Below are 26,125 nucleotides of genomic sequence, written 5' to 3' on the forward strand. Positions count from 1 at the left end.
CATGACTCTCCAGATAGGTGGCAAGCTGCTTGTTGACCAAGGACTCAAGTACCTTTCCAAAATAAGAAAGCAAAGAAATTGGGCGGTAATTGCTAGGTACCTCTGGGTCAGCAAAAGGTTTTTTCAGAATGGGCTTAACCCTAGCTGCTTTCTATCTAACAGGGACTGCTGCTTGTGCTAGTGACATATTAAATAAGTCTTTAAGGTTATTGAGGAGCACGGGTCTACAGGAGAACCCAATTTGATCTTCACCAGGGCCGTTGAAACTTCATCTGGGGTAAGTGCAGTGAACTCTTCTAAAAGGATGAAGGGGTCCTGGTGGCTGGCAGTGGTCTGGTGCAGACGGACTTGCCCTTGGCGCGCCTCTGGTGCGCCGCTGCGCACATCTGCTGTGCACGTCCGCTGAGCGTCTGCGCCCTTTCCTGCCTTAAATAGGTAGGAGGAGATGCAAGTGGAGGCTGCAACATACACACTCACACACCCATTCAGCCACTTAGATACCAACTGGCAGACAGATACAGGCATTCACACAACCAGTCACTCACTCATGCATTCACTGAGACACCTAATCACTCACTTATACAATTAGTCACGCACCCACTGAATCATCCAATCAGGCACTCATACACCCACTAATTCATCAATACACCTTGGTATATGTATTTAACACTCATAAACTCACATATTACATCACTCATGACATGGCCAGTGACATCACTGATGACATCTCAAATGACATCATTGATGACATCAGCCAGTGACTGAGTGTTTTTAAAAAGTTTAAGAATGTTATGTATGTATACACCAAGGTGTATTGTAGAATTAGTGGGTGTATGAGTTTCTGAATAGATGATTTAGTGGGTGCTTGACTGACTGTATAAGTGAGTGATTAAACGTGTCTTAGTGAATGCATGGGTGAATGACTAAACTGTGTGAATGTCTGTATCATTCTGTCAGTTGGTGTGTAAGTGGCTGTATGAGTTATTAGCTTCATTAGTGTCTATATGGGTTAAAGATTGGTTGTCTGAGTAGCTGTATGGATACCTAAGTGTCTGTGTGGCTGGGTAGGGGTGTGTGACTCCCTGCATGGATATGTGAGTGAGTGATTCACTAGGTGTATTGGATCACAAGTACGTCTGCGAGGAGCTGTATGGGTGAGGGAGTGTGCATATGGCTGTGTTGGTGAGTGAATGGATGTCTCAGTGGTATATGTATAAGTAACTACAAATGTAAAAGGCAGTAAATGTGAGTGTTGGGACATATAAGTGACTATATGTGAGAGTGAGTGAGTGGCTGTATGGATGAGTGTGTGCATGTGTCAGTGATTGTAGAAGAGAGTAAGTATGTGTTAGTATCTGTATGACTAAGTGAGGTGGTGTGTGTATAACTGTATAGGTGAGTAAATGGCAGTGTGATTGATTCTTTGGGTGACTGACTAGGTGTTTGAGTAATTCAATGGGTGAGTGGTGGTGTGTGAGTGTCTGTATGGATGTATGAGTGCATATATATCAATGGTTGTATTGATGAGTGACTGCGTGTATGAGTGACTGTATGGGTTAGTGAGTGTATGTGTATGTAGACCTATGAATCAGTGAGCGGGTATGTACTAACTGGTATTGATGTGTCTATAGTTTCGAGAATGGTAGTCTGTATTTTAGAGTGGGTGCATCAAAGCTTACATTAGGGTGTGAGGAGGTGCATCAAATATTAAGTGGATAATGTCATCAGTGATGTCATTTGAGATGTCATCAGTGATGTCATCAGTGATGTCACTGACCATCATCAGCAGTGCATTGCGGGGGCGCGAGTTATACGTAGCTCAGCTAACTATAACAGCTGAATTTCTCTGTTTTTGTATGTGTGAAATGTCAGCCTAACTATACCGTCCCTGAAACCTTTTTTTTTCCAATGAATTTCTAATGTTTTTTAAATGCTAATCTCTAACTATAACAACCCTGAAACCTGTGTTTTTTTCAATGAATTTCTAAGGTTTTTTAAAATGCTAATCACTTACTACAACATCCCTGAAACCTGTGTTTTTTTCAGTGAGTTTCTAAGGATTCTTAAATGCTAATTTCTAACTATGCCTAAATAGGTAGGGCATGCGCAGAAAGAGGAAGAAAAGCACAGAAAGACGCAAGAGAAGTGCAGAGAGACGCAAGAGAGGTGCAGAAAGAGGAAGAAGGAAGCAAGAGAAATGCAGAAAGAGGCAGCAGAAGTCCAGAAAGCAGAAGAAAGGTGGAAAAGAAGCAAGAGAAGAGCAGAAGGATGCAGCATAGGTGCAGACAGAGGCCTACTTCGACTGTACCTTACCACAGACTCATACAAAGTAGCTTAACATTTCTCTTGAAGGTTCACTATTCATCAACTGCTCAGAATGTTAGGCCTACCAAATGTAAAACAGCAATCTTAACCTTATCACTGTTGTAAGTCTGACCAAGTTTGTGAAGGTATGCATGTGTATGCATTTTAGTTGGTGACATGTTACATACGAATAAACCTACAAATACTTGAATTGCTGTGTTTCAAACAGCATAATCTGTACATTTTTGTACAAAAATATAGAGGCAAGAGAAGTGCAGAAAGAAGCAACAGAGTTGTAGAAAGCGGCAAGTGGGCTGTATAAAAAAGCAAGAGAGATGTAGAAAAAAGCAAGAGTAGTGCAGAAAGAACCAACGGAGATGCAGAAAGAGGCAAGAAGAGTGAAGAAAGAGACAAGAGAAGTGCAGAAATAAGCAGCAGAGGTGTAGAAAGAGGCAAGAGAGTTGCAGAAACTGGCAAAAGAGGTACAGAAAAAGAATAGGGTTACAGACAGGCAAGAGAAGTGAGGAAAGAGGGGTGCAGAAAGAGGCATCAGAGGTGCAGAAGGAGGCAAGAGAACTGCAGAAATAGGCAAGAGAATTGCGGAAACAGGCAAAAGAGGTGCAGAAAGAGGGAACGGGTGCAGACAGAAGCAAGAGAAGTATAGAAAGAGGGAAGCGAGGTGCAGAAAGAAGCACAAGCAGTGCAGAAAGAACCAACAGAGGTACAGAAAGAGTCAGGAGGGATACAGACAGAGGGAAGTGAAGGGCAGAAAGAAGCAATAGAGGTGCAGAAAGAGATAAGAGAACTGCAGAAAGAGGCAACAGAGGTGCAGAAAGAGGCAAGACCGGTGCAGGAGAAGGGAAGAAGGATGCAGAAAGAAACAAGAGCGGTGCAGAAAGAGGCAAGAGAGATACAGAAAGAGGCAAGAGAGATGCACAAAGAGGCAAGAACGGTGCTGAAAGAGGCAGAGGGGTACAGAAAGAGAAGAGAGAAGTGCAGAAAGAAGCAAAAGAAGTGCAGAGAGAGGCAAGAGGGGTACAGAAAGAGGCAAGAGAAGTGCAGAAAGAACCATGAGACATGAAGGAATAGGGAAGAAAGGTGCAGAAAGAGGCAAGAGGGGTGCACAAAGAAGCAAGAGGGGTACAGAAAGAGGCAAGAGGGGTGCAGAAAGAGGCAAGAGAGATGTACAAACAGGGAAAAAGTGTGCAGAAAGAGGCAGGAGGGATGCAGAAAGAAGCAAGAGAGGCACAGAAAGAAGCCTGAGAAGTACAGAATGAAGCAACAGGTGCAGAAAGAGGAAAGTAGGTTGCAGAAAGAGGCAAGATGGGTGAAGAAAGAAGCAACAGAGGCGCAGAAGGAGGCAAACGATAACTGCAGAAAGAGACAAGAGAGTTGCAGAAACAGGCAAAAGAGGTGCAGAAAGGGCAAAGGGTGCAGACAGATGCAAGAGAAGTGCAGAAAGGGAAGGGAGGTGCAGAAATATGCAAGAGAAGTACAGAAAGAAGCAAGAGGTGCAGATAGAAACATGAGACATGCAGGAAAAGGGAAGAAGGGTGCAGAAAGAGGCAAGAGGGGTACATAAAGAAGCAAAAAAGGTGCTGAAAGAGGCAAGATGGGTACATAAAGAGACAAGATAAGTACAGAAAGAGGCAAGAAGGGTGCAGCAAGAAGCAAGAGAGGTGCAGAAAGAAGAAGAAGAGGTGCAGAGAGAGGCAAGAGGGGTACAGAAAGAGGCAAGAGCAGTGCAGAAAGAGGCAGGAGGGATGCAGAAAGAAGCAAGAGAGGTACAGAAAGAAGCCTGAGAAGTACAGAATGAAGCAAAAGGTGCAGAAAGAAGCACAAGCAGTGCAGAAAGAACCAACAGAGGTAGAGAAAGAGTCAGGAGAGATACAGACAGAGGGAAGTGAACGGCAGAAAGAAGCAATAGAGGTGCAGAAAGAGATAAGAGAACTGCAGAAAGAGGCAACAGAGGTGCAGAAAGAGGCAAGACAGGTGCAGGAGAAGGGAAGAAGGATGCAGAAAGAAACAAGAGCGGTGCAGAAAGAGGTGAGAGGTGCAGAAAGAGGCAAGAGAGATACAGAAAGAGGCAAGAGACATGCACAAAGAGGCAAGAACGGTGCTGAAAGAGGCAGAGGGGTACAGAAAGAGAAGAGAGAAGTGCAGAAAGAAGCAAAAGAAGTGCAGAGAGAGGCAAGAGGGGTACAGAAAGAGGCAAGAGCAGTGCAGAAAGAACCAAGAGACATGAAGGAAAAGGGAAGAAAGGTGCAGAAAGAGGCAAGAGGGGTGCACAAAGAAGCAAGAGGGGTACAGAAAGAGGCAAGAGGGGTGCAGAAAGAGGCAAGAGAGATGCACAAACAGGGAAAAAGTGTGCAGAAAGAGGCAGGAGGGATGCAGAAAGAAGCAAGAGAGGCACAGAAAAAAGCCTGTGAAGTACAGAATGAAGCAACAGGTGCAGAAAGAGGAAAGTAGGTTGCAGAAAGAGGTAAGATGGGTGAAGAAAGAAGCAACAGAGGAGCAGAAGGAGGCAAACGATAACTGCAGAAAGAGACAAGAGAGTTGCAGAAACAGGCAAAAGAGGTGCGGAAAGGGCAAAGGGTGCAGACAGATGCAAGAGAAGTGCAGAAAGGGAAGAGAGGTGCAGAAATATGCAAGAGAAGTACAGAAAGAAGCAAGAGGTGCAGATAGAAACATGAGACATGCAGGAAAAGGGAAGAAGGGTGCAGAAAGAGGCAAGAGGGGTACATAAAGAAGCAAAAAAGGTGCTGAAAGAGGCAAGATGGGTACATAAAGAGACAAGATAAGTACAGAAAGAGGCAAGAAGGGTGCAGAAAGAAGCAAGAGAGGTGCAGAAAGAAGAAGAAGAGGTGCAGAGAGAGGCAAGAGGGGTACAGAAAGAGGCAAGAGCAGTGCAGAAAGAGGCAGGAGGGATGCAGAAAGAAGCAAGAGAGGTACAGAAAGAAGCCTGAGAAGTACAGAATGAAGCAACAGGTGCAGAAAGAGGAAATTAGGTTGCAGAAAGAGGCACGATGGGTGAAGAAAGAAGCAACAGAGGAGCAGAAGGAGGCAAACGAGAACTGCAGAAAGAGACAAGAGAGTTGCAGAAACAGGCAAAAGAGGTGCAGAAAGGGCAAAGGGTGCAGACAGATGCAAGAGAAGTGCAGAAAGGGAAGAGGGGTGCAGAAATATGCGAGAGAAGTACAGAAAGAAGCAAGAGGTGCAGAAAGAAACATGAGACATGCAGGAAAAGGGAAGAAGGGTGCAGAAAGAGGCACGAGGGGTACATAAAGATGCAAAAAAGGTGCTGAAGTAGGCAAGATGGGTACATAAAGAGACAAGATAAGTACAGAAAGAGGCAAGAAGGGTGCAGAAAGAAGCAAGAGAGGTGCAGAAAGAAGAAGAAGAGGTGCAGAGAGAGGCAAGAGGGGTACCGAAAGAGGCAAGAGAGGTGCGGAAAGGGGCAAGAGAGATGCACACACAGGGAAAAAGGGTGCAGAATGAGGCAAGAGGGATGCAGAAAGAAGCAAGAGAGGTACAGAAAGAAGCATGAGAAGTACAGAATGAAGCAACAGGGGTGCAGAAAGAGGAAAGGGATGCAGAAAGAGGCAAGAGGGGTGAAGAAAGAAGCAACAGAGGAGCAGAAGGAGGCAAAAGAGAACTGCAGAAAGAGGCAAGAGAGTTGCAGAAACAGGCAAAAGAGGTGCAAAAAGAGTTGCAGAAAGAGGGCAAAGGGTGCGGACAGATACAAGAGAAGTGCAGAAAGAGGCAAGAGGGGTGCAGAAAGAAGCAAGAGAGGTGCAGAAAGAACCAAGAGACATGCAGGAAAAGGGGAGAAGGGTGCAGAAAGAGGCAAGAGGGATACAGAAAGAAGCAAAAGAGGTGCAGAAAAAGGCAAGAGGGGTACATAAAGAGGCAAGATAAGTACAGAAAGAGGGATGCAGAAAGAAGCAAGAGAGGTGCAGAGAGAAGAAAAAGAGGTACAGTGAGAGGCAAGAGGGGTACGGAAAGAGGCAAGAGCAGTGCAGAAAGAACCAAGAGACATGCAGGAAAAGGGAAGAAGGGTGCAGAAAGAGACAAGAAGGGTGCATAAAGAAGCAAGAGAGGTACAGAAAGAGGCAAGAGAGATGTAGAAAGAGGCAAGAGGTGCAGAAAGAAACATGAGACATGCAGGAAAAGGCAAGAAGGGTGCAGAAAGAGGCAAGAGAGGTACATAAAGAAGCAAATGAGGTGCAGAAAGAGGCGTACATAAAGAGGCAAAATAAGTACAGAAAGAGGCCAGAAGGGTGCAGAAAGAAGCAAGAGAGGTGCAGAAAGAAGAGGTGCAGAGAGGGGCAAGAGCAGTGCAGAAAGAACCAAGAGACATGCGGGAAAAGGGAAGAAGGGTGCAGAAAGAGACAAGAAGGGTGCAGAAAGAAGCAAGAGAGGTACAGAAAGAGGCAAGAGAGATGCAGAAAGAGGCAAGAGAGATGCACAAACAGGGAAAAAGGGTGCAGAAAGAGGCAAGAGGGATGCAGAAAGAACCAAGAGACATGAAGGAAAAGGGGAGAAGGGTGCAGAAAGAGGCAAGAGGGATACAGAAAGAAGCAAGAGAGGTGCAGAAAGAAGAAAAAGATGTACAGCGAGAGGCAAGAGGGGTACGGGAAGAGGCAAGAGCAGTGCAGAAAGAACCAAGAGACATGCAGGAAAAGGGAAGAAGGGTGCAGAAAGAGACAACAAGGGTGCATAAAGAAGCAAGGGAGGTACAGAAAGGGGCAAGAGAGATGTAGAAAGAGGCAAGAGGTGCAGAAAGAAGCAAGAGAGGTGCAGAGAGAAGAAAAAGAGGTACAGCGAGAGGCAAGAGGGGTACGGAAAGAGGCAAGAGCAGTGCAGAAAGAACCAAGAGACATGCAGGAAAAGGGAAGAAGGGTGCAGAAAGAGACAAGAAGGGTGCATAAAGAAGCAAGAGAGGTACAGAAAGAGGCAAGAGAGATGTAGAAAGAGGCAAGAGGTGCAGAAAGAAACATGAGACATGCAGGAAAAGGCAAGAAGGGTGCAGAAAGAGGCAAGAGGGGTACATAAAGAAGCAAAAGAGGCGTAGATAAAGAGGCAAGATAAGTACAGAAAGAGGCAAGAAGGGTGCAGAAAGAAGCAAGAGAGGTGCAGAAAGAAGAAGACGAGGTGCAGAGAGGGGCAAGAGCAGTGCAGAAAGAACCAAGAGACATGCAGGAAAAGGGAAGAAGGGTGCAGAAAGAGACAAGAAGGGTGCAGAAAGAAGCAAGAGAGGTACAGAAAGAGGCAAGAGAGATGCAGAAAGAGGCAAGAGAGATGCACAAACAGGGAAAAAGGGTGCAGAAAGAGGCAAGAGGGATGCAGAAAGAAGCAAGAGAGGTACAGAAAGAAGCATGAGAAGTACAGAATGAAGCAACAGGGGTGCAGAAAGAGGAAATAGGGATGCAGAAAGTGGCAAGAGGGGTGAAGAAAGAAGCAACAGAGGAGCAGAAGGAGGCAAAAGAGAACTGCAGAAAGAGGCAAGAGAGTTGCAGAAACAGGCAAAAGAGGTGAAACAAGAAGTGCAGAAAGAGGGAAAGGGTGCGGACAGATACAAGAGAAGTGCAGAAAGAGGGGTGCAGAAATATGCAAGAGAGGTACAGAAAGAGGCAAGAGGGGTGCAGAAAGAAGCAAGAGAGGTGCAGAAAGAACCAAGAGACATGCAGCAAAAGGGAAGAAGGGTGAAGAAAGATGCAAGAGGGGTACAGAAAGAAGCAAGAGAGGTGCAGAAAAAGGCAAGAGGGGTACATAAAGAGGCAAGAGGGATACAGAAAGAAGAAAAAGAGGTATAGCGAGAGGCAAGAGGGGTACGGAAAGAGGCAAGAGCAGTGCAGAAAGAACCAAGAGACATGCAGGAAAAGGGAAGAAGGGTGCAGAAAGAGACAAGAAGGGTGCAGAAAGAAGCAAGAGAGATGCAGAAAGAGGCAAGAGAGATGCACAAACAGGGAAAAAGGGTGCAGAAAGAGGCAAGAGGGATGCAGAAAGAAGCAAGAGAGGTACAGAAAGAAGCATAAGAAGTACTGAATGAAGCAATGGGTGCTGAAAGAGGAAAGAGGGATGCACAAAGAGGCAAGAGGGGTGAAGAAAGAAGCAACAGAGGAGCAGAAGGAGGAAAGAGAACTACAGAAAGAGGCAAGTGAGTTGCAGAAACAGGCAAAAGAGGTGCAAAAAGAGGGAAGAGGGGTACAGAAATATGCAAGAGAGGTGCAGAAAGAGGCAAGAGGGGTAGAGAAAGAAGCAAGAGAGGTGCATAAGATCGAGATGTAGTCCACTTGCAGATAATCTCTGGTGTGTAATACAGCATGTAGACTGTCTGATGCTGTTGTAGTTTCAGATTGACAGAGGTTACCACTCGATCTAATATGCCCATTGACTTATGTATTTCCTCAGCGGTTATTTCAACTCTAAAAACCTGACGTAGTTTAGTAGCTATCTGTAAGCTATAATTATTAGCTGCTGCAAGATGTTTCTGATAGGCTGCATCGATAGCGCCTCGGCCAGAGCTCATATAGATTTCAAACAGTATTTCCCAAGGGCTCGACATTACTGATAGCTTTTGACCTTGTAAAAAAAAGACACTTATTTGTAAATACTTAAAGAAAGTACTTTGTAGAAGTCCAAACTCGTCTTTTAGTCAAACGAAAGAGCGGAACTCCTGTCAATCATACAGTTGTCCGATCCGATTAATGCCCTTACGTTGCCCCCTTCTGAAATATATTAGGCAGCACAGGGTTCCCCTGTAGCACCGTGTATTGATGAAGCTAGGGCAAAGTGTATTGCTTACATATATCTTGCCAGACCCTGGTAAATATCTTTAACTACCTTAAACTTAACTCGCTTGAAGTAGTTGGGATCAGAGGTCTTGTATAGCATGAATCCAACCGATGGTCCGCAAGCTAGTTGATAGGACAACAAAGCCGGACCAGCATCCAATCCGCTGAGCATGCCCCACATCTGACCAACAAAAGCAGCCCAATAGTAGAGCCTGAAGTCGGGGAGCTAAAAACCCCCTTGTGTATAAGGTAATTTCATAAGCCGGAGAACCCTCCTGGCGAGTCTGTAACCCCAAATGAAACTACCTATGACACTGTCTAATCGCTTAAAAAAAGACCAAGGAACCCGCAGAGGGATTGAACAATATAAATATAAGAATTTAGGAAGGATATTCATTCTTATTATGTTGCACCTCCCATATATGCTGTGAGGAGGCCAATGGCAACTACACAATTTAGCCAAATCTGTCTTAAGAGCCGGTTCATAGTTCAAATATACAATATCGTCGATTTGACTGCGAAGACATACACCAAGATAAGTAGCTGTTTCCGTAATCCCTAATGCGAGAGGCAGGGTTTCAGATTGAAAGTTTACAATTGTCTGGGTCTTAGCTAACTTCAATGGAAAAAGAGCTGAATAGCTCATCCTCTTGCATAATGTCGACTATAGCATCTCCAGGGTTAGCAGAGAAAACTGCAATATCATCTGCGTAAGCAGTTACCTTGAGTCCCACATCGTTGAGACACACTGGGGAAATCCCTCCATTCTGTAGCAGATGCCTTATAAACGGCTCGATGTAGAGAGCAAACAATAAGGGGGACAGTAGACACCCCTGCCGTGTCCCCGGTTGAACAGCAAAGAGGGCAGATGTCATGCCATTCAATTAAATTGTTGCTACTGTTTTTTTATGCAGCTTCTGCACAGAAGAAATAAACCTAGAACCGAGACCAAATATTGGTATTGTAAGCCAGAGAGCTTCCCAGGCAACTCTGTCAAACGCTTTTCCGCGTCAAGCATGACCATCCCTATCTGTTTGTTAAGTTTGCCGGAGACATTGAAAGCTGATCCAGCAGTGTAAATATTAACCCTGGGCGTAGTTCGCGAAGTAGCACTTCGCGAAGCTACGCAAAGTGCAGTTCGCGCTACGCGTAGCACTTCGCGAACTGCGTAGTACCTTGTTCACACTGTGCCAGATGTCGTTTTCAATGATTGCACAGTGCGGACAAGCAACCGGCACTGTGCAATCATTGAAAATGGCATCTTGCACAGTGCGAGCTGTAGTTTTCTGCTGCTCGAGTAGATTTTTACTCGAGCGGCAGCTTTCTCAACGCGAACTGGTAGTTTGTCATCGCGAGCATACGCGACCACTCGCAATGAGAAACCTGACCTCCGCGCGTTGGGAATCTCGCCGGGAGGTTTATTTTCCATGCTCGCGATCGCCAACTTGATGTTGCTGATCGCGAACAAGGAAAAAGTCTCGCTGGGATGTCATTTTGCTTGCTCGCGGTCGCCAACTTGATGTTGAGGACCGCGAGCAAGCAAAAAATGACCGCAGCACTACGCAACACTACGCTACGCGTGTTCGCACTGTGCTACGTGCAATTCACGTAGTGCGAACTTCCCCTTTCCTGCCATTGCTGACTGACAGCCTAAAAGAAGAAAATCCACCCCATGCCCTGCCACCCCCATCCACCCCTCACTCCCCTCACCAATGTGTAAGAGAAAAAAGAGTAAGTGCCTCAAACAAAACAAAGAAAGATGTTTGAGAGATATTTGAGCAAGGAGAGCACTGAGAAGAAAGAGAAAAAAAAGAGAGCAACTCTGTGCTCACTTTACATATCTGCCCCTCTCTATACTATTAGCCAACAGATTCAGACTGCCATTTTGAGAGTGCTTGTCGAGCATCATGCTCAGTATAGAAAAAATGTGAGTGTCCATTTCTAATGATCTTCAGGCGAGCTGGTTCCTGCAGAAAGACTTGGGAGCAGACTGTCTTAAAGGGATTGTGAGAAAGAGGCTCTATATATAATGTTCCTTAATAGGTACAGGGTGTCCACAGTCCCCCAGGGTTTGACAGAGGTTAAAGTTAGATATAATCTTACTCTCTAAAGCGGTAGCTTGGTCGAGCAGTAAGGCAGTATCAGAGGACAGTGTAAAGCTTTTGTTGTACACACTCAGTCAGCAAATGGTTTCACACACTCAATAACTGAACTCTAGGCCAATGGTTTATATATAAAAAATATATGCTTGTTTTATTTTAGAACCAATACTTGGATTTAAAATATACTTTCTCAACAGGAGATGTTTCATATAAATACTTTTGCAATATGCAATAGACTTTAGTAAATAGTTACAAGTGGTTGCAGTAGGCAACTCTATTATTAAACACAACAATACATTGAGCTCTATGGTAAATTCAAGTTATTTGCAACAGATTACTTTTTAGATTACTTTTGGAATTCCAGGACTGGATCCTAGATTCAGTCCTGGGTCAGTTCTCAGAATCAAGTGATGAAAGTCGACTTAATTACTGTAATGATTTTTAACTAATATTTAGCTATTTTAAAAGTTGACACAGAAAATATTTCAGAGAAAACAGTCAATTATTCCCTATGGAAGAAAATTCAGGTTACAGGTACAGTATGTTCTCGCTACTTTTGTAATCCAGTACTGGGTGCCTAGACTCAGTACTGGGACCTTTATCCAAAACAGGTAAGTAATTATGTTTTCAGATATTATACGACTTTTGAAGAATATTTAAAGATTGCAGAAATCGACACTTAGAAGAAATTTCACAGAAAAACAGTCAATGGTTTCCTATGGAAGAAAATTGAGTTAAGGGTAAGTACAGTTGTAAGTATTTTTCAGAGTCAGTGCTGGGCACCAAGATCCAGCACTGGGAGCTCACCTAAGAGCAGGTGAGTAAATTCGTTTTTGTCACTCGGCTGATTTTTGGTGAATATTTCAAGATTTGAAAAGTCCACACTTAGAAGAAATTTCAGGAAAAAACCAGTCAATGTTACCCTATGAGGAAAATAGAGTTTGCGGTTTAAGGGTAAGTACTCGACTGGCAGAGTTGAGGTTCTGGGCACAGACTCAGGGGTCTCCCAGGGTCAGGTAGGTACAGTTGGTTCACCCTCAGCGGCTCTAGGGCGGCCGGGTGCAGAGAGAGTTAGGCCCAATGTTATCCTATGAGGGATAGGGGGGCCTTGTATGGTGGCTGCTGACTGGCAAGCTACGCGGCTGTGGGAGCTGGGCTCCTGGTCACTTACTCAGGGCAAGTGGGGAAGTAGGTAGGTGTAGAGTTGCCACTTGAGCGGCTGGGTGCAGAGGGCTTTTGAGCCTTCGGGCGCTCAATGGATTTCAATGGGAAATCTCCGGTTTAGAAAAAGACTGCAAGCTCGGGGACGAGGACTCTTCAGGTGCCACCACCACTTCGAGAGGTAAGTTGGGTAGTTGGAGGATAGGTAGGTACCCCGGGATTGGGCACAGGGGGCCGTGGGGTGCCGCGTGCAGGGGTGCCTTTTGGTGTCGGGAAATCTTACCCTCTGTTGATCGCGGTTGGGGGGGCACCTTGTTCTGAGGCTGCAGGCTTCTTCAGGAGTGTCGAGGGAGGTCCTTGGGGGCCAGACTCGGGGTCACAGTCACCGTGGGGTCGTCCTCAGGGTCTTTGTTCACTCCGGCACTGGCCAGGCTCGGCTGGTGCAGAGTGTGCTGGATTCGCGGTTCCGGGCTTCCGGGGATAGGTTTCGAGTAGAGCCTCTACTCATGGGAGTCCCAGGGGCTTAGAGCCAAAAGGTAGCCAGGTCCTCCGGGGTTGGTGAGGTTGCTAGCCACAAGAGGTGCTGGGTTGTAGCAGGAGCAGGTTCGAGGGTCGACAGGCCGGTAGGGCTGGGGCCAAAGCAGTTGGTGTCTTCCTCTTTTCAGCAGCTGTAGGGCAGGTCTTCTTTCTTCTTGCTCTTCGTAGTTTTGAATCTGGAATCTGGGGAAGGAAGGTTCAGGGTGCCCCTAAATACTAGATTTAGGGGCGTTACAGGTAGGTGAAGGGCAGGCACCCCCTATCCTGCCTCTCTCCTGTGGAAGGAGGGCAGTAGCCTAGTCCTGATAGGGTAGGGCTCCCCATCTTCAAGATGGCGAGAGCCCGGAGATGTGCTTCACCTCGCCTCCCCCACCTGAGGGGTGGGGTTGGCAGGCTGGCACATCCCCTATCCTTATTTGGGGTTTCCGGCCAAAGCTTCCCGCCAGAGTGGGGGGTTGCAGGGGCCTGGGGAAGCTCACAGAGGCGGCATGCCTTTGAAGCTTCCCCCTGCCCATCCTGGGGGAGGAGATTTAGCACCTCGCCAAGGATGTGCATTGTTGCAGGACCAGGAGAGCAGGTGCTCTCCTACCCAGGGGTCCAGCAACATGTCTGCTGGGTGGCAGCCTAGGCAGCCTCAGAGCAGACGTGGATTTGTAGGTTAGGTTTAAGGGGGCACCTCTAAAGTGCCCTCTGGAGTGCTGGGCACATTAAATCCCACACTGGCATCAGTGTGGGTTTAATGTGCTGAGAAGTTTGATACCAAACTTCTCAGTCTTTAGGGTTGCCATTATGGTGCTGTGGAGCTCGTGTTTGACGAGCTCTCAGCACCATGTACTCTTAAATGGCAGCACTGCACTTACAGGGCTCAGGAATGGACCTGGGCACTGTAGGGGCACAGGGCTCCTGCTCCTGTGCCCACACCATTGGCATAAGGCAGCCAGCTAGAGGGGTGACTGATGTATGCCATGGCAGTGTAGGTGATGGGCATGGCACACAGGGATGTGTGCCATGTCGACTTTGTTTTTGTCTTGCACCCAAACACTCAGCCTGCAAAGGCAGTGTGTGTGTAAGGGTACAGGGCCTCTAAGGGTGGCACAAGGAGTGCTGCAGCTCTTCCTTGGTCACAAAGCCCTGGGTACTTAGGGTACCATTTACCAGGGGCTGACATGTGGCCAGGGTTTGCCAATTTGGGATTGGTTTGTTTTAGGGAAGGAACATAGGCCCTAGGCACCTGATTGGCAGGAGTCCAGGGCACACTCAGTCAAAGTACATTCAGCAATTCAGCAAAAAGTGGGGGCATACCATGCAAGAAAGATGGCACTTTCTCACAGGGATCCATTAACTGACAAAGCTTCCACCGCTTATCCATTATGGATTTACACAAATCTGAGTGCACAAACATAGTAATCGTATCTAGTTTAACTGGAGTGGAAGGATGTGCTTTGACATAAATTGCTTGACGTAGCAGAAAGTTGACAGGAATACCAGGAATGGGCGTGGTCGAGACTAATTAGCTTGATTCCCTTGTCGGATAGTTGAAGGTAATTGATGTGCCCATTGGACTTGCGAGTCCATATCCCAGTCCAGCAGATCTGGGAACGCTTGCTGAAATAAATTGACCATGTATGCCCATGGATCAGAGCCTTCTCTCCCTTCCGCTATACCAAAGACCCTTAGATTATGCCGCCATTGGCGATTTTCAAGATCCTCAACTTTGGATTGTAGAAGTGCCATCTGAGTCTCAAAGATTTTAGCAACTCTTGAGGTGAAGGTGTTGACTTCTTCGTTGGCTGCGAACCGTTTTTTCAGATCTGTGTTATCTGAGGACAGTGAGGCGACCTTGGCGATGACATCCGTCAGTGCCTCTGTAATCTCCCGGCTATCAGCTGTAGTTTGGAGATAGTATTCCTGAGCCTCGGCTCTTCGAATAGATAGTGCCTGCAAGATTGTGGACAAGGAGGGCTCATCATGTTCAAGAGATTGCGAGACGCCAGTGGACAGCCCTTCCATAGGGTCAGTACGCTCCGTTGATATAGGAGGGGCAGATACAGAACCGGGTGCCTCGGAATCTCTGCCCGGATTCCCTTTAGAGCTGACTAGTTGGGCTGTTGGCAAGGCAGCAGTGTTCGTACAGGGGTGAGAGGATGTTAGTTGGTCTCCCCCCTCAACTGCCGCAGGTGCCTCCACATTGCCAGAATTAGAAAGTTGTGAAATGATGGCTTTAACCTCTCCCTGTGATGCCATCTATTTACGAAGAGGACTGCACCAGCCTTCGTCCCGCTCGGACCAAAATCTTTGAGTCGCCCTACTGTGGTAGTAAGTGAGAGTTTAGTGCAACCATAGCCTTTGCCACCTTTACACCCTCTGGAGCTTTTGGGACCTCTCACCTTTAAACCCTTCTACCCCACTGGGGTACGTACTTTTAATGTATTTGATACTGAGACGTCATCAATCTCGCCATCATCACCAGTTGCATTCAATGGCTGAGCCACGGACTCCAGCTGGGCACTGACCTGAGTATCTGAAAGAAAATTGGCAAGGTGGGTGTGCATAGAGCCAGCAGGTAACTCTAGCCCAAGATTGCTACTAGGTATACACCATTGTAATTGGCTCTCCCTAAAGTTAGGACTCCTAACTTCTGTGAATACCGAAATGAGTAAATGCCTTCTGTGAATACCAAAATGGTAGTAAGTTTAGAATTTTGTCTTAAGTTAGTTCTGTGAATCGGGCCCAACAAAACTATTTTACTGAAAACAATATTAAAAACAACAATATCCTTAATTCAATATTACGTACCCCAAAAAATGTTATTCTCGCCAATGATATTTTTTCATCGCAATATTTTTGTATTACAAATATTTACAACTCAATATTTTGTCCAATAACCCCATGTCATCCTCTCCTTCCCTTCACAGAGCCACTATATACATAAACTATTATTTACACCAACAATCTCTTGGCACTTAGTAAAGCAAAATTGCCACAGAACATAAATTAGTTGAAGTATTTGTAATATTAAATTCTAATAGACAAATATGACTTGATGAAATGATCCGTCTCTTGAAATTGTGGAAAGTCAAGCCTGTGCACTGGAAACAACTATGTGGATCATTGCGATGGCGGACGGATTTAGGTCCGTCTGCCATCGTCTCCTATTTGGGACTGCCCAGCAACCGTACGGCAGTCCCACAATAGGAATTATGATGCTACTATCACCGTGGCGGTTGCATTACTCACCTTTAACATTGCAGTGGGTGCTGCTGGCTGCTGCACCCGCCGCAATGTTAAAAAGGGATGGTTTACATATCCCTGTACTACGTGACAGGCACCATGCTGTGCCTGTCACTTGCAACAGGAATATGTTGGGGGGCACCATAGATGTTCCCCAACACCCACAGGAATGGGACAGGGCGGAGGGAGGCCCGCTATGGGCCCCTGATGTCTATCCCCACCAGCCTTTTCATGGCGGGTGAACCGCCATGGAAAGGCTGGCGGGCATCAACATCATAATCTGACCGGCGGTGCCTAACAGGCACCGGCACCATTCTGGGCTAAGCGGGAGGTCCAACTGGTGGTCAGATTCATCCAACTGTTGGAAACGTGGCGGTCAGATTTTCCGACTGCCACCGATCCGACCGGCATCATAATGTGCCGGTCGGATCAGCCCTTATGATTGGCGGGAGGACCATCACCAGTGGACTGACGGTGGTGGTCCTCCTGCTTTCGCAGTCAGGCCCTAGGTTTTTGAAGGAGTTTGAATTGTAACTCTGATAGGTGGCAGGGCTTGTTTTATCCAATATGAGACGCGGACCTTGAAGCTGAAAGGTAATTAATATTCAATAGAAACTATTAATAAATACTTATGGTGCCCCAGCATTGTCAAGGCACCTTCGTGAGAGCTTGAGCCAAGTGTGGAAGGACACGCTTCACACAGGTGAGCGGTCATGTAATTGCAGAACAGCTCCTGAGGGGCTCAAAAGGCTTTTATTGGCGCGCTTCAAGTAGGGTTGCCACCTGATCAGTTTCCTGCCGGCACCAGTAGTATTTTGATGACCCAGCTGGTACAAAATTAAGCAAAATGCCCTTAAGCAGGTATTTTTAGCCCTTATATGTATATGCTTAAAACAACAAATATAAATAGAAAGTACTTTAAAATGTGTTCTAGAGCTGTGTTATTGATCACCCACAATAAATTACATTCAATTGTGTTTACAGTCCTATTTAGTATGGAGTCCAAGTGCTTAATAATGCGTTTAAATATCAGTCCATATTAAACAACAACAAGAACCGTAATAAATGATAAAAACCAAGCATTCTAAATAATATGCACCTTGCCACTGTACACAATGAATTAACCAAATCAAAGCCATTGAAAGGAAAGTGTGCAGAGACTTAAGTGACTGCCAGCAGCAAGGAAGTGAGGCGCAGGATGTCCAAAGACTATATATTGAGGACTAACGAGACACCTGTGAGTGGGACAGATGCTAGTCCAGCACCCAAGCCCACTGGGCTTTGAAGTTCTAATATTGCTTTCATGAATGACTGTTGACACAATCTGGCTGCTATTGGGTTAAATGGCAAGAAAGACCGCATAGCACGAGCCTCCGCGTCTTGACATCAAATGAACATTGTCTGCATTCCTCTTCGATTTTGCGCTCTGTTTTGGCGCTTCGCCTCTTCACCCAACATTACCTCTGCTCTGTATGATGTAAATGGTGCCAGGCGCTTTTGTTAGTTTCCGTAAGTGATGATGCTAACACCACATGGCACTTTGTAAATTGAACTCAGTCTTGCACAAAAAGTAGTCATTGTTTGCTAAAGGGGTAACATTATGTTATTTCTTATTTCAGACAAAGGACATCTTCTTCTTCCTGTTCCTGCTGGCCATTTGGATCGTGTCATTCGGGGTCTCTAAGCAAGCGATCATGGTGCACAATGAGCACCGGCTGGACTGGATCTACCGCAGTGTGCTATATCAGCCATACCTACAACTCTTTGGGCAAATGATTACCGATGTGGACAGTAAGGAACCAGCTTGTTTTTACGTCACATACCATATTTATTTCGAGCTTACTTTCTGCGATTCCTACACCCCCCCCCCCCCCCCCCCACACACACACACACACCCCTGGGGGCATCAGCAACAGTGTTTCAAGCCTTTTGAAGTACTGCTTAGTTCAAATTGGTTATGATATGCAGAATCGTTAACAATCTATAGAGGACAATGTTATCAGAGTGCTTTGGTGTTCTTTGTGACTTCTGAAAGTGGCATATGTTTGTCGGGGCCAGCGATATTACATTGAATTTAGGACCGTTGGGAATAACAACTGCGCAATTAAATAATAATAAAAAAGGACATCTATAGAGCCCACCGCTATCTCTTACGAGGTGTCTGGGCGCTAAGTCTTAATGTGAAGGTTGCCATTGTGCATAGGAGGAACTCACTTTTGACTGTTCAGCTAATAATGTTTACATTTATTCACATATTCAATGCACGTATTTACATACAGTGGAAACTTTGATACTTACTACCGTTGAAGAATTCAATGGTATGCTCATTGAGACAGAATACGTTATTTAAATTACTTATATTATATGTGTTAAACCAGTGTTCCCTTTACAGGAAAACTGTATGTTGTATTCATTTCGCATTAGACATTGATCACTGACACTGAGATACGAGAAAAAAAATTAAACCTGATTAGAGCCATAACATTCAGAAGAACTGTGTCTGAACTAACCCTACAGTAATTAGCAGACCGTTATATTTAGATGCTATTAGTCACAATTACTTTGTTGCACAAAATCCCAATACATTATCAACTTCCTTAGGACTTTTGATTAGCAACAGACATAACAATATCAGAAAACATTTGTTTGGTTTACAGAAAAGTCAAATTTAATTTATTTTCATTTGAGTTTTATAAAGCAATACATATAAAATTGTAGTTGTTCTAAAGTAAAAACAAAGATATAAACATGTATAAAAATATGTGTCCAACTTGGTCACTATGCTATTGGATTAACATCTAGGTATGTTGATGCCTGCTCCCAGACTGCGTACCCGCAGCCTTCACACAAAGGAGATTGGGACATTTACCAACTTTCAATGTTACTGTTTCATTGCACAGCCTGCAAAATAAAACTTGCAGGATGTATGCAAAGGTACAGCATGTGATGTGCAATTTATTGCCATTGTTAAATGTGGGTTGGGACTATTACTGACAAGGGACAAAGGGGCCATTACGATGCTGGTCAGACGAGCATCCAACCAACATTGTGGCGGTATAGGGACTGGTCGACAGGTAGTTGTGGAGCTGACCGCCAAATTAGGATCCAATTGTCGTGGAGGTGGTCGGAAACGTGCTCTGTGCATTGAGGCTTGTGCTGCTTCCCGGAAAAGGGCTGCATCACAAGCCCCAATGCCAAAAGGCATATTTTTAAACAAGGACATCTTACATCGCATACTATTACCACGCGTGCCATTAAAACACAGGTATTACTACTCGAACACATTTAGCATGACCCACCATCACACAGCATACTTTTATCATGAATATGCCTTTACCAAGCATGCCATTATGATGCAAAGGCATGCGTGGTAAAGGCATACACATCACCTACATACATGAGTTAACAATAGCTCTTTTGTGTTGGAGTTGCCAAATGGGGCTGACAGGATCTGTGCCCATACATTCCCACAGCCCCCCCCCCCCCCTGAGTTCTGAGCCAGCAGAGATAGAGTACCAGTTTGAAAACCGACAGGTGGGAGGTAAACCACATATAATTAGCTGTGTGGTTGAAGGAGGGTCAGAAACTCTTCTGCTACAGGAAGGGTTTACCCAGAATGGAAGTGCTGCAAAGGAGGTGGACATAGGTGCAAATGCTGGCAGAGTTGGGTACAGAAAATTCCCCAATCTCTGGCTTGGCTAGCTCAGTGCATCAGAGTGATATTTCACTACCACAACTTTACAACATTCCCTGACCTATGAAAATATCACCTCAAAAAATAATTTAAGGCTCCTGATTTCTGCTGGCACCCACAAACTGAAACTGTTATCGAAGGGCCATGTGGCTCACTTCCTGTGTACCTGCCCTAAGGACACAAAAAAGTAGAAGGACTTGTTACTTCAGCTGACCCGACAAAACTGGGCACTGCAGGTGCCCTGGCTGGGGAGAAAATTGGTGCCTAACAATCTGCACTGAGGTCTGCGGCTACAAGAGTGAAGTTTAACAGTTGAAGAAAAGTGGGACTTGGTCTTTTTTCCACCTCAGGGAAGTGGGACATGGTGCTAAGGCTTTCCTAGAGATGTTACACCTTAGCTGAGTAGGAAAATCAGGTTTGTCCCTATCAAAGCTGTTTGCCAGGCTGAAACCAAATTTACCAGAATCTCAGTGCAAAAGTCATCCAGAACTCATGGAATCCTGCTGAGCTACAGCTTATCCTTGAGCTGTTGATATTTGGAAACCAAAAAAATCAAAAGGTAAAATCTTGGATCAGGGTGATTCGACAAATTCATCCCAGTGTTGAGTGACCTCTTGAGCCACAAAATGTAGCTTTGTTTTGCTTTAGACCTGTTCATCTTTAATGGCTTCAGCAGGAGCTCAACAACGGCATATCCAACATTAAGGGACCTTCACCAGATTTGGTCATGCACTTTTGCATACTAGTGGAGTTTCACGTCTAAAAAATAGACTCATTCAGAAGGTAATAACTTTGACCGGGCCAACTTGTTTTATATATTTCACCTCTGCTACATAGCAGTCAGCCAGAATGTGTGCTATAGGTCCCAGTCAAGCTGAAAATGTGACTTTTGATTTGTACTTTATTTTTAAAATGTTCAAATCGCCTGTTCCCATTACCTGATTTTGATAATTTTGATATCTTTTTACTTATTATATATTCTGTTTTCATATTTTACTGTGTTGTGTTCTTTACTTTAAAACTGTTGTTACTACTTGAAATTTACACAGACTTCTCTGGGGCTTGCCTGCTTGTTTATTAAGATGGTAAGTGCTATCCCTCCCTAAATTAATAATCCAATATAAATTGCACTCCCCTTCTTGTTCCTCTGAAAAGATTTGGCTAAGAGCTACACTTCCTGTTTTATATCAAGCCTTCCTCATTCTACTTCGCTGCTCAACCCTAGGGCATAAGACCAGGCTGCCAGTGACTGTGAGCGTGATGACTAGGACTCAGAGTAGTGAAGATTACCGGTAAATAACCACTTCATCATATCAATCTTCTGTTTTCCTTGACACAGTCTATACTTTGCGAGAATATACCCAAGCCAAACAACAGTGGGTGACCATGAGTAAGATATAACAAATGACCAGGAGAAATGCACTGCAGCCCCATGGATCTATACAACAGCTGATCACGCCACGCAACAGAATTATAAAAATACAGCTGACAATAAAGTGAGCTGTCCAACAACTGTCAACCTGTCATTGGTGTAGGAGCTAGGCTGCTAGCTTGGTTAGGGGTTAGGGATCTGTTGGTGTTCTAGCGCGGGGACACTCCGGTTTGGAGTAACCAGGTGCTTTATAAGCTTAATAATAATAATAATAATTACATAAAAGGTTGAGGATGTTTATATGCCTAGAGTGCATAAAACCCTCTTGTGGGACAAGCTTGCATAACTTCAGGCAACTCTACCCTGGCTTTCTGGTATGCCATTGATATAGCAAGTCAGCTGAGGGTTTCAGTAGTTAAACCTAAACCTCGGCCTGATAAAGCAAAAAGTGACAAATAAATTAAGGCTCGAATGGCTGTGTACTGGAGTGGAAACTGCTCCACCTAATAAATAGCCACCCCTTACCAAATCTAGGGGCATATTATCAAGCTCCTATCGCCACCATAACGTCACGTTTTGCGACATTGAGGTGGCGATAGGGTCAGCGCCCTATTATCAAGGCAATGTTAAGCCACTTAAGGTGGCTTAAAGCCACGTTAACTGGCTTAAAGCTGCCTTGATTATAGGTCCCCTTTCACGCTAAATTTACTGTGAAAGGGGCGTGCAGTGGGTGTTGCGGTGGGCGTTTCACCGCAAAACCCATTGAAGTCGACGCTGCCACCTATTATCAAGCTTGGCGATAATAGGTGGCAGCACCGAAGTTAAGACCAGAAAAATCCTGGTCTTAAGGTGGCGAAACGAGGAGAAATGCTTTATTTCTCCTCGTTTTTTCTATTTCCGTGAGTGCTGCCTTGTGCAGCACACATGGAAAAAAGCAAAATGCCATGGTTTTGTCATGTACTGAAAGGTTTTTCCTTTCAGTACATAAACAAACCTTTTTAAAAATGCCACTTTATAACTTTCATGTGTGCTGCACTAGGCAGCACACATGAATGTTAAAAAATTGCATTTTAGGTTTGTTTATGTGCAGGAAGAAACTCCTTCCTATACATAAATAAACCTCCCTGCTCGCAGACACCCTTGCACTCTGGTGCAAGGGTGCCTGCGCTGGCGATAAGTTGTATAACTTATCGCCATCGCAGGGGGAAATGCCAGGCTGCACCGTATCCTTGGTAATATGGTGCAGCCTTGCGTTTCCGAAGTGGCGAAGAGAGGCAATAAGACAAGATGGCTAACGCCTCTCTTCGCCATTTCCTTGATAATATGCCCCCTAGAATTCATTTGTTCAGGCCTATGCCTTGATTCCCTTACAGTCAATCCAGACCAAATTCCACTCTTGGCTCACATACACCTTAAGGGTATGTGGATGGTGAGAGTGTTGTGTAGAGTCTGCCACCTCTTTTGAGCACCCCTTTGCTAATAGGGCTAACCACAAAGTTAGGACTCCTAACTTTACTACTCCTAAACTGAGAAAAATCCTAACGTTACAACTTTAGGTATTCACAGAAGACATTTAGGAGTCCTAAAGTTAGAAGTCCTAACTTTACTACTACTAACCTGAGAAAAATCCTAATTTTAAGACTTTCGGTATTCACAGAAGGCATTTAGGAGCCCTAAAGTTAGGACTCCTAACTTTTGTGAATACCGAAATGAGTAAGTGCCTTCTGTGAATACCGAAATGAGTAAGTGCCTTCTGTGAATACCAAAATGGTAGTAAGTTTAGTATTTTGTCTTAAGTTAGTTCTGTGAATCGGGCCCTACATGTTTTTTTTTTTTTTTTTTTTTTTTTTTTTTTATAAACCTTTATTTTCAAAAGTCAGGACACAGCTATTCAGCCGACAACCCGGAGGTTCGGCAGCATCGATATATAGAAACAGAGATGCGTCCCCAATACCATGAAAGGAGAAGTGCAAAGGTTCAATTTTAACTAAACACAAAAACGCACAACAAACCCCAGCAAGGCAAGAACACTGAAAGCCCATGATGAGCCCCCCAGGGGAGGCCGGACCCCACTCATCTAACAGTTACAGTACAAAGTAAAGAGGAAGAAGAGGGACTGTAGAGGCCAAAAAGTCCATAAACCATACTGAGCTGGAAAGAAGGTTAGGAGGAAAGCTGTTCCTCGGGAGGATCCAGATCCGGGGCAAGACATATTCCCCCCCTGTATTGATTCCACCGCCCCCATATGGCGTGCCACTTCCGGGGGCGGCCTCTAGCGCAATAGACCGTCTTTTCCCTTAACATACTCCAGTCCATATTTTCTTTCCACGCGGTCAATGTGGGGGGCCCCGCAGAGCCCCACAATCGCGCGATATCTCTCTTAGCGACCATGTTGCCCAGAGTCACCCATTGGGTCTGCGCCGCATTATGATCAGTGGGCCCCCAGACATTCAGTAGACAACACCGCACTTCCGGCTGCATAGCAATGCCCTTCACCTCCCCCATCACTGCATGGACTCTCCTCCAAAATTCCGTGATGACACCACATTCCCAAATGATATGCAGGAAAGTACCCACCATACCACAACCCCTCCTGCATAGGCCGTCCTCCGAGAATCCCATGTGAACCAGCCTTGGCCCCGTCACATACACTCGATGCAGTATTTTAAGCTGCACCAGCCTCAGACGCGACGGGAGGGCCCTACATGTTTTGACTGGACTTTGGGGATAAGAGGCTATGGAGGAAACGTATAGTAATAGGCCTGGGCAGAACTCGTAGACTTTTGCTCTGTGGAACTCCACGGAGTTCCAGAAATACTCTGCAAGATTCAGTGGCACTCCATGAACGGGCAGTAGAATACTCGTCTGCCTATTTGTGCTGTTTTTCAGGTCAGTTGCGCGTTCCACACTAAAAAATCAGCATGCACAGCACCACGCAGTGCACATGGGTGCAGTCATTGGGTTTTACTTGCTTTCACTCATGTTTTGTGAATGGAGCTGGACCGTTCTCTCAATTTACTTTGGTTTATGCCATCCTTCCCCTATCCCACATTATTAGTGCGTGTCTTTCTGTCTGTGTATTTTGTGTTTTTTTTAAAAGTGTCATGACTTTTTGAACTTTTTTTGTTTACCCTTTCTTCCGTGTGCTCCACTTCCTTTAGTTCTTCCTTTCTGCTGTGCTGTGGTCCTACTTCTTTTTTTTCACTCAGCGCCAAGGAAGTGCAGGCAGCAACAGCGGGGCCAGTGCGGCGAGGCAAGATGGCGTCTGAGCGGCGGTAGACCGGCACAGCTCCACCGGTCCGGTCCTCTAAATACATAGCGTAATAACCTCCGATAATCTCAACTGCACCGTGATGCTCTAACTTTTCAAAAGGGGAAAGAAAAGGAACCGGAATTAATCTGACCTGTTTGGCGGTTTCTGCTTGCATGATTGTCATCTTGGCTCCGAGGCAGCGCCGCTGTCCTGCGGCCGTTCTCCACAACGTGCCGTACTACGCTGCTCCCATCGGGCGTCTGGAGACTTCTGACGCCAGCGATGAGCGCAATACAACGAGGGAATCACAGTGCTAGGACGCAACAGGGGATACTTTGTTTCCCGGCAGCCAGCAGCTTCAAAAGGGGAAAACAAGCAAGGATGTCGGGGCGAGGTACGAAAGGAGTGAAAGCTAAAAGTAATCAAGCATTGGCACATACAAATAAGTCCATACAGCCTGAAAGCTTACAAAGACGCCCAGAGACACGAGGACTAAGGAATAAAGGGCAACATGAGCAGAATGGGCTAATAATTGCAGATGAAAAAGCAAAGCCAAACAGAAAGGCACAACCTAACCCCGCAAAACATTTGGGAACAGCATATAGATCACAGCCACTAATTTCTAATCTGTTCAGCCCAGTGGAAATAGGTGGGCAGGGCAACAAGTCTCTAGAAGAGGAGGTAGCCGCAGACCAGCCAGAAGTTTTTGTACCACTCTCAGCAGACGGAGGAGTAATATCAAGCCCCACCATTCCATCACCAGTGGCCCTTATCATACAAGCAGTACATCCCACTTTACCCACAAGTACAGATATGATTTGCAAGCCAGCAAGGAATACTGAAACCATTCAGCAGAGAGAAACACCTTCGACTGTACCCCCATCCACCGTCTCAGGAGCCGTAGGGTCAGAACTAAAGACAACAAATGCAACAAGTGCAACAAATAATCTTCAAAGAAATGCTGACAGCTCTGAGCCACCCGACGTTCTGGATAGACCTGGCCCAACCACGGATGACTCAGAAATTTACGAAACTGGTATATCATCATCATCCAGCGAAGGAGGAAATAATAAAGGAAAGAATGAATGGGGCGATAGTACTGACTCTGAGACCCTGTGGCAAAAGGTTGCCCCAAAAAAGAAGCAAGAAAAGAAAAAAAGATAAAAGAGACATAGCGATCATAAAACCGGGGAATCCTCAGATCAGGATAGCAACCCCGAACTCAGATGGGATTACTCATCCTCTAAATTCGTGACACCATCAGTTTGCACGGTACGATCAGATCATATTCCTTCCTCGACTACAACTTCGAGTGGGAATGCTAGAAATATAGTAGAACCCACCCTTGCTGAAGTCTTGCAATCAATTAAGGGCTTTCAAGACGAAGTTAAACAAGATAATCGGGAAGGCCGAGAAGCTACACAAAAACTCCAAGGTGCTATTAGAAAAGTGGGACGAACATGCACTGAAATTGCAGATAGGATGTCATCTGTGGAAATTCGAACTGAGAATCTAGAGAAAGTTGTCTCCACACTGAAAGAACAGGGAGATGCGCATGATGCCATAGTTAAAGACCTAATGGGGAAAATCGAGGAGGAGGAGAATAGAATGCGACGCAACAACCTACGCATCCTCGGGATTCCGGAGGGAACGGAAGGAAATTACCCCAGGGCA

The 26,125-nt window shown here is 45.5% G+C and overlaps 1 protein-coding gene across 3 annotated transcripts in view; it reads left to right on the forward strand.

Annotated features, from left to right (window-relative positions):
• LOC146808495 (transient receptor potential cation channel subfamily M member 2-like) overlaps window positions 1–26,125 on the forward strand; it is a 1,799,999-nt gene that overhangs the window by 1,380,802 nt on the left and 393,072 nt on the right. For all 3 annotated transcript variants that reach the window (XM_085623580.1, XM_085623581.1, XM_085623582.1), the window contains one exon: window positions 17,752–17,923. In XM_085623580.1, coding sequence (XP_085479706.1) covers window positions 17,752–17,923 — 172 coding nt within the window. The remainder of the gene's footprint in view (window positions 1–17,751; window positions 17,924–26,125) is intronic.

The sequence above is a fragment of the Triturus cristatus genome, chromosome 8 (assembly GCF_964204655.1).
Source record: "Triturus cristatus chromosome 8, aTriCri1.1, whole genome shotgun sequence".
Taxonomy (NCBI): Eukaryota; Metazoa; Chordata; class Amphibia; order Caudata; family Salamandridae; genus Triturus; species Triturus cristatus.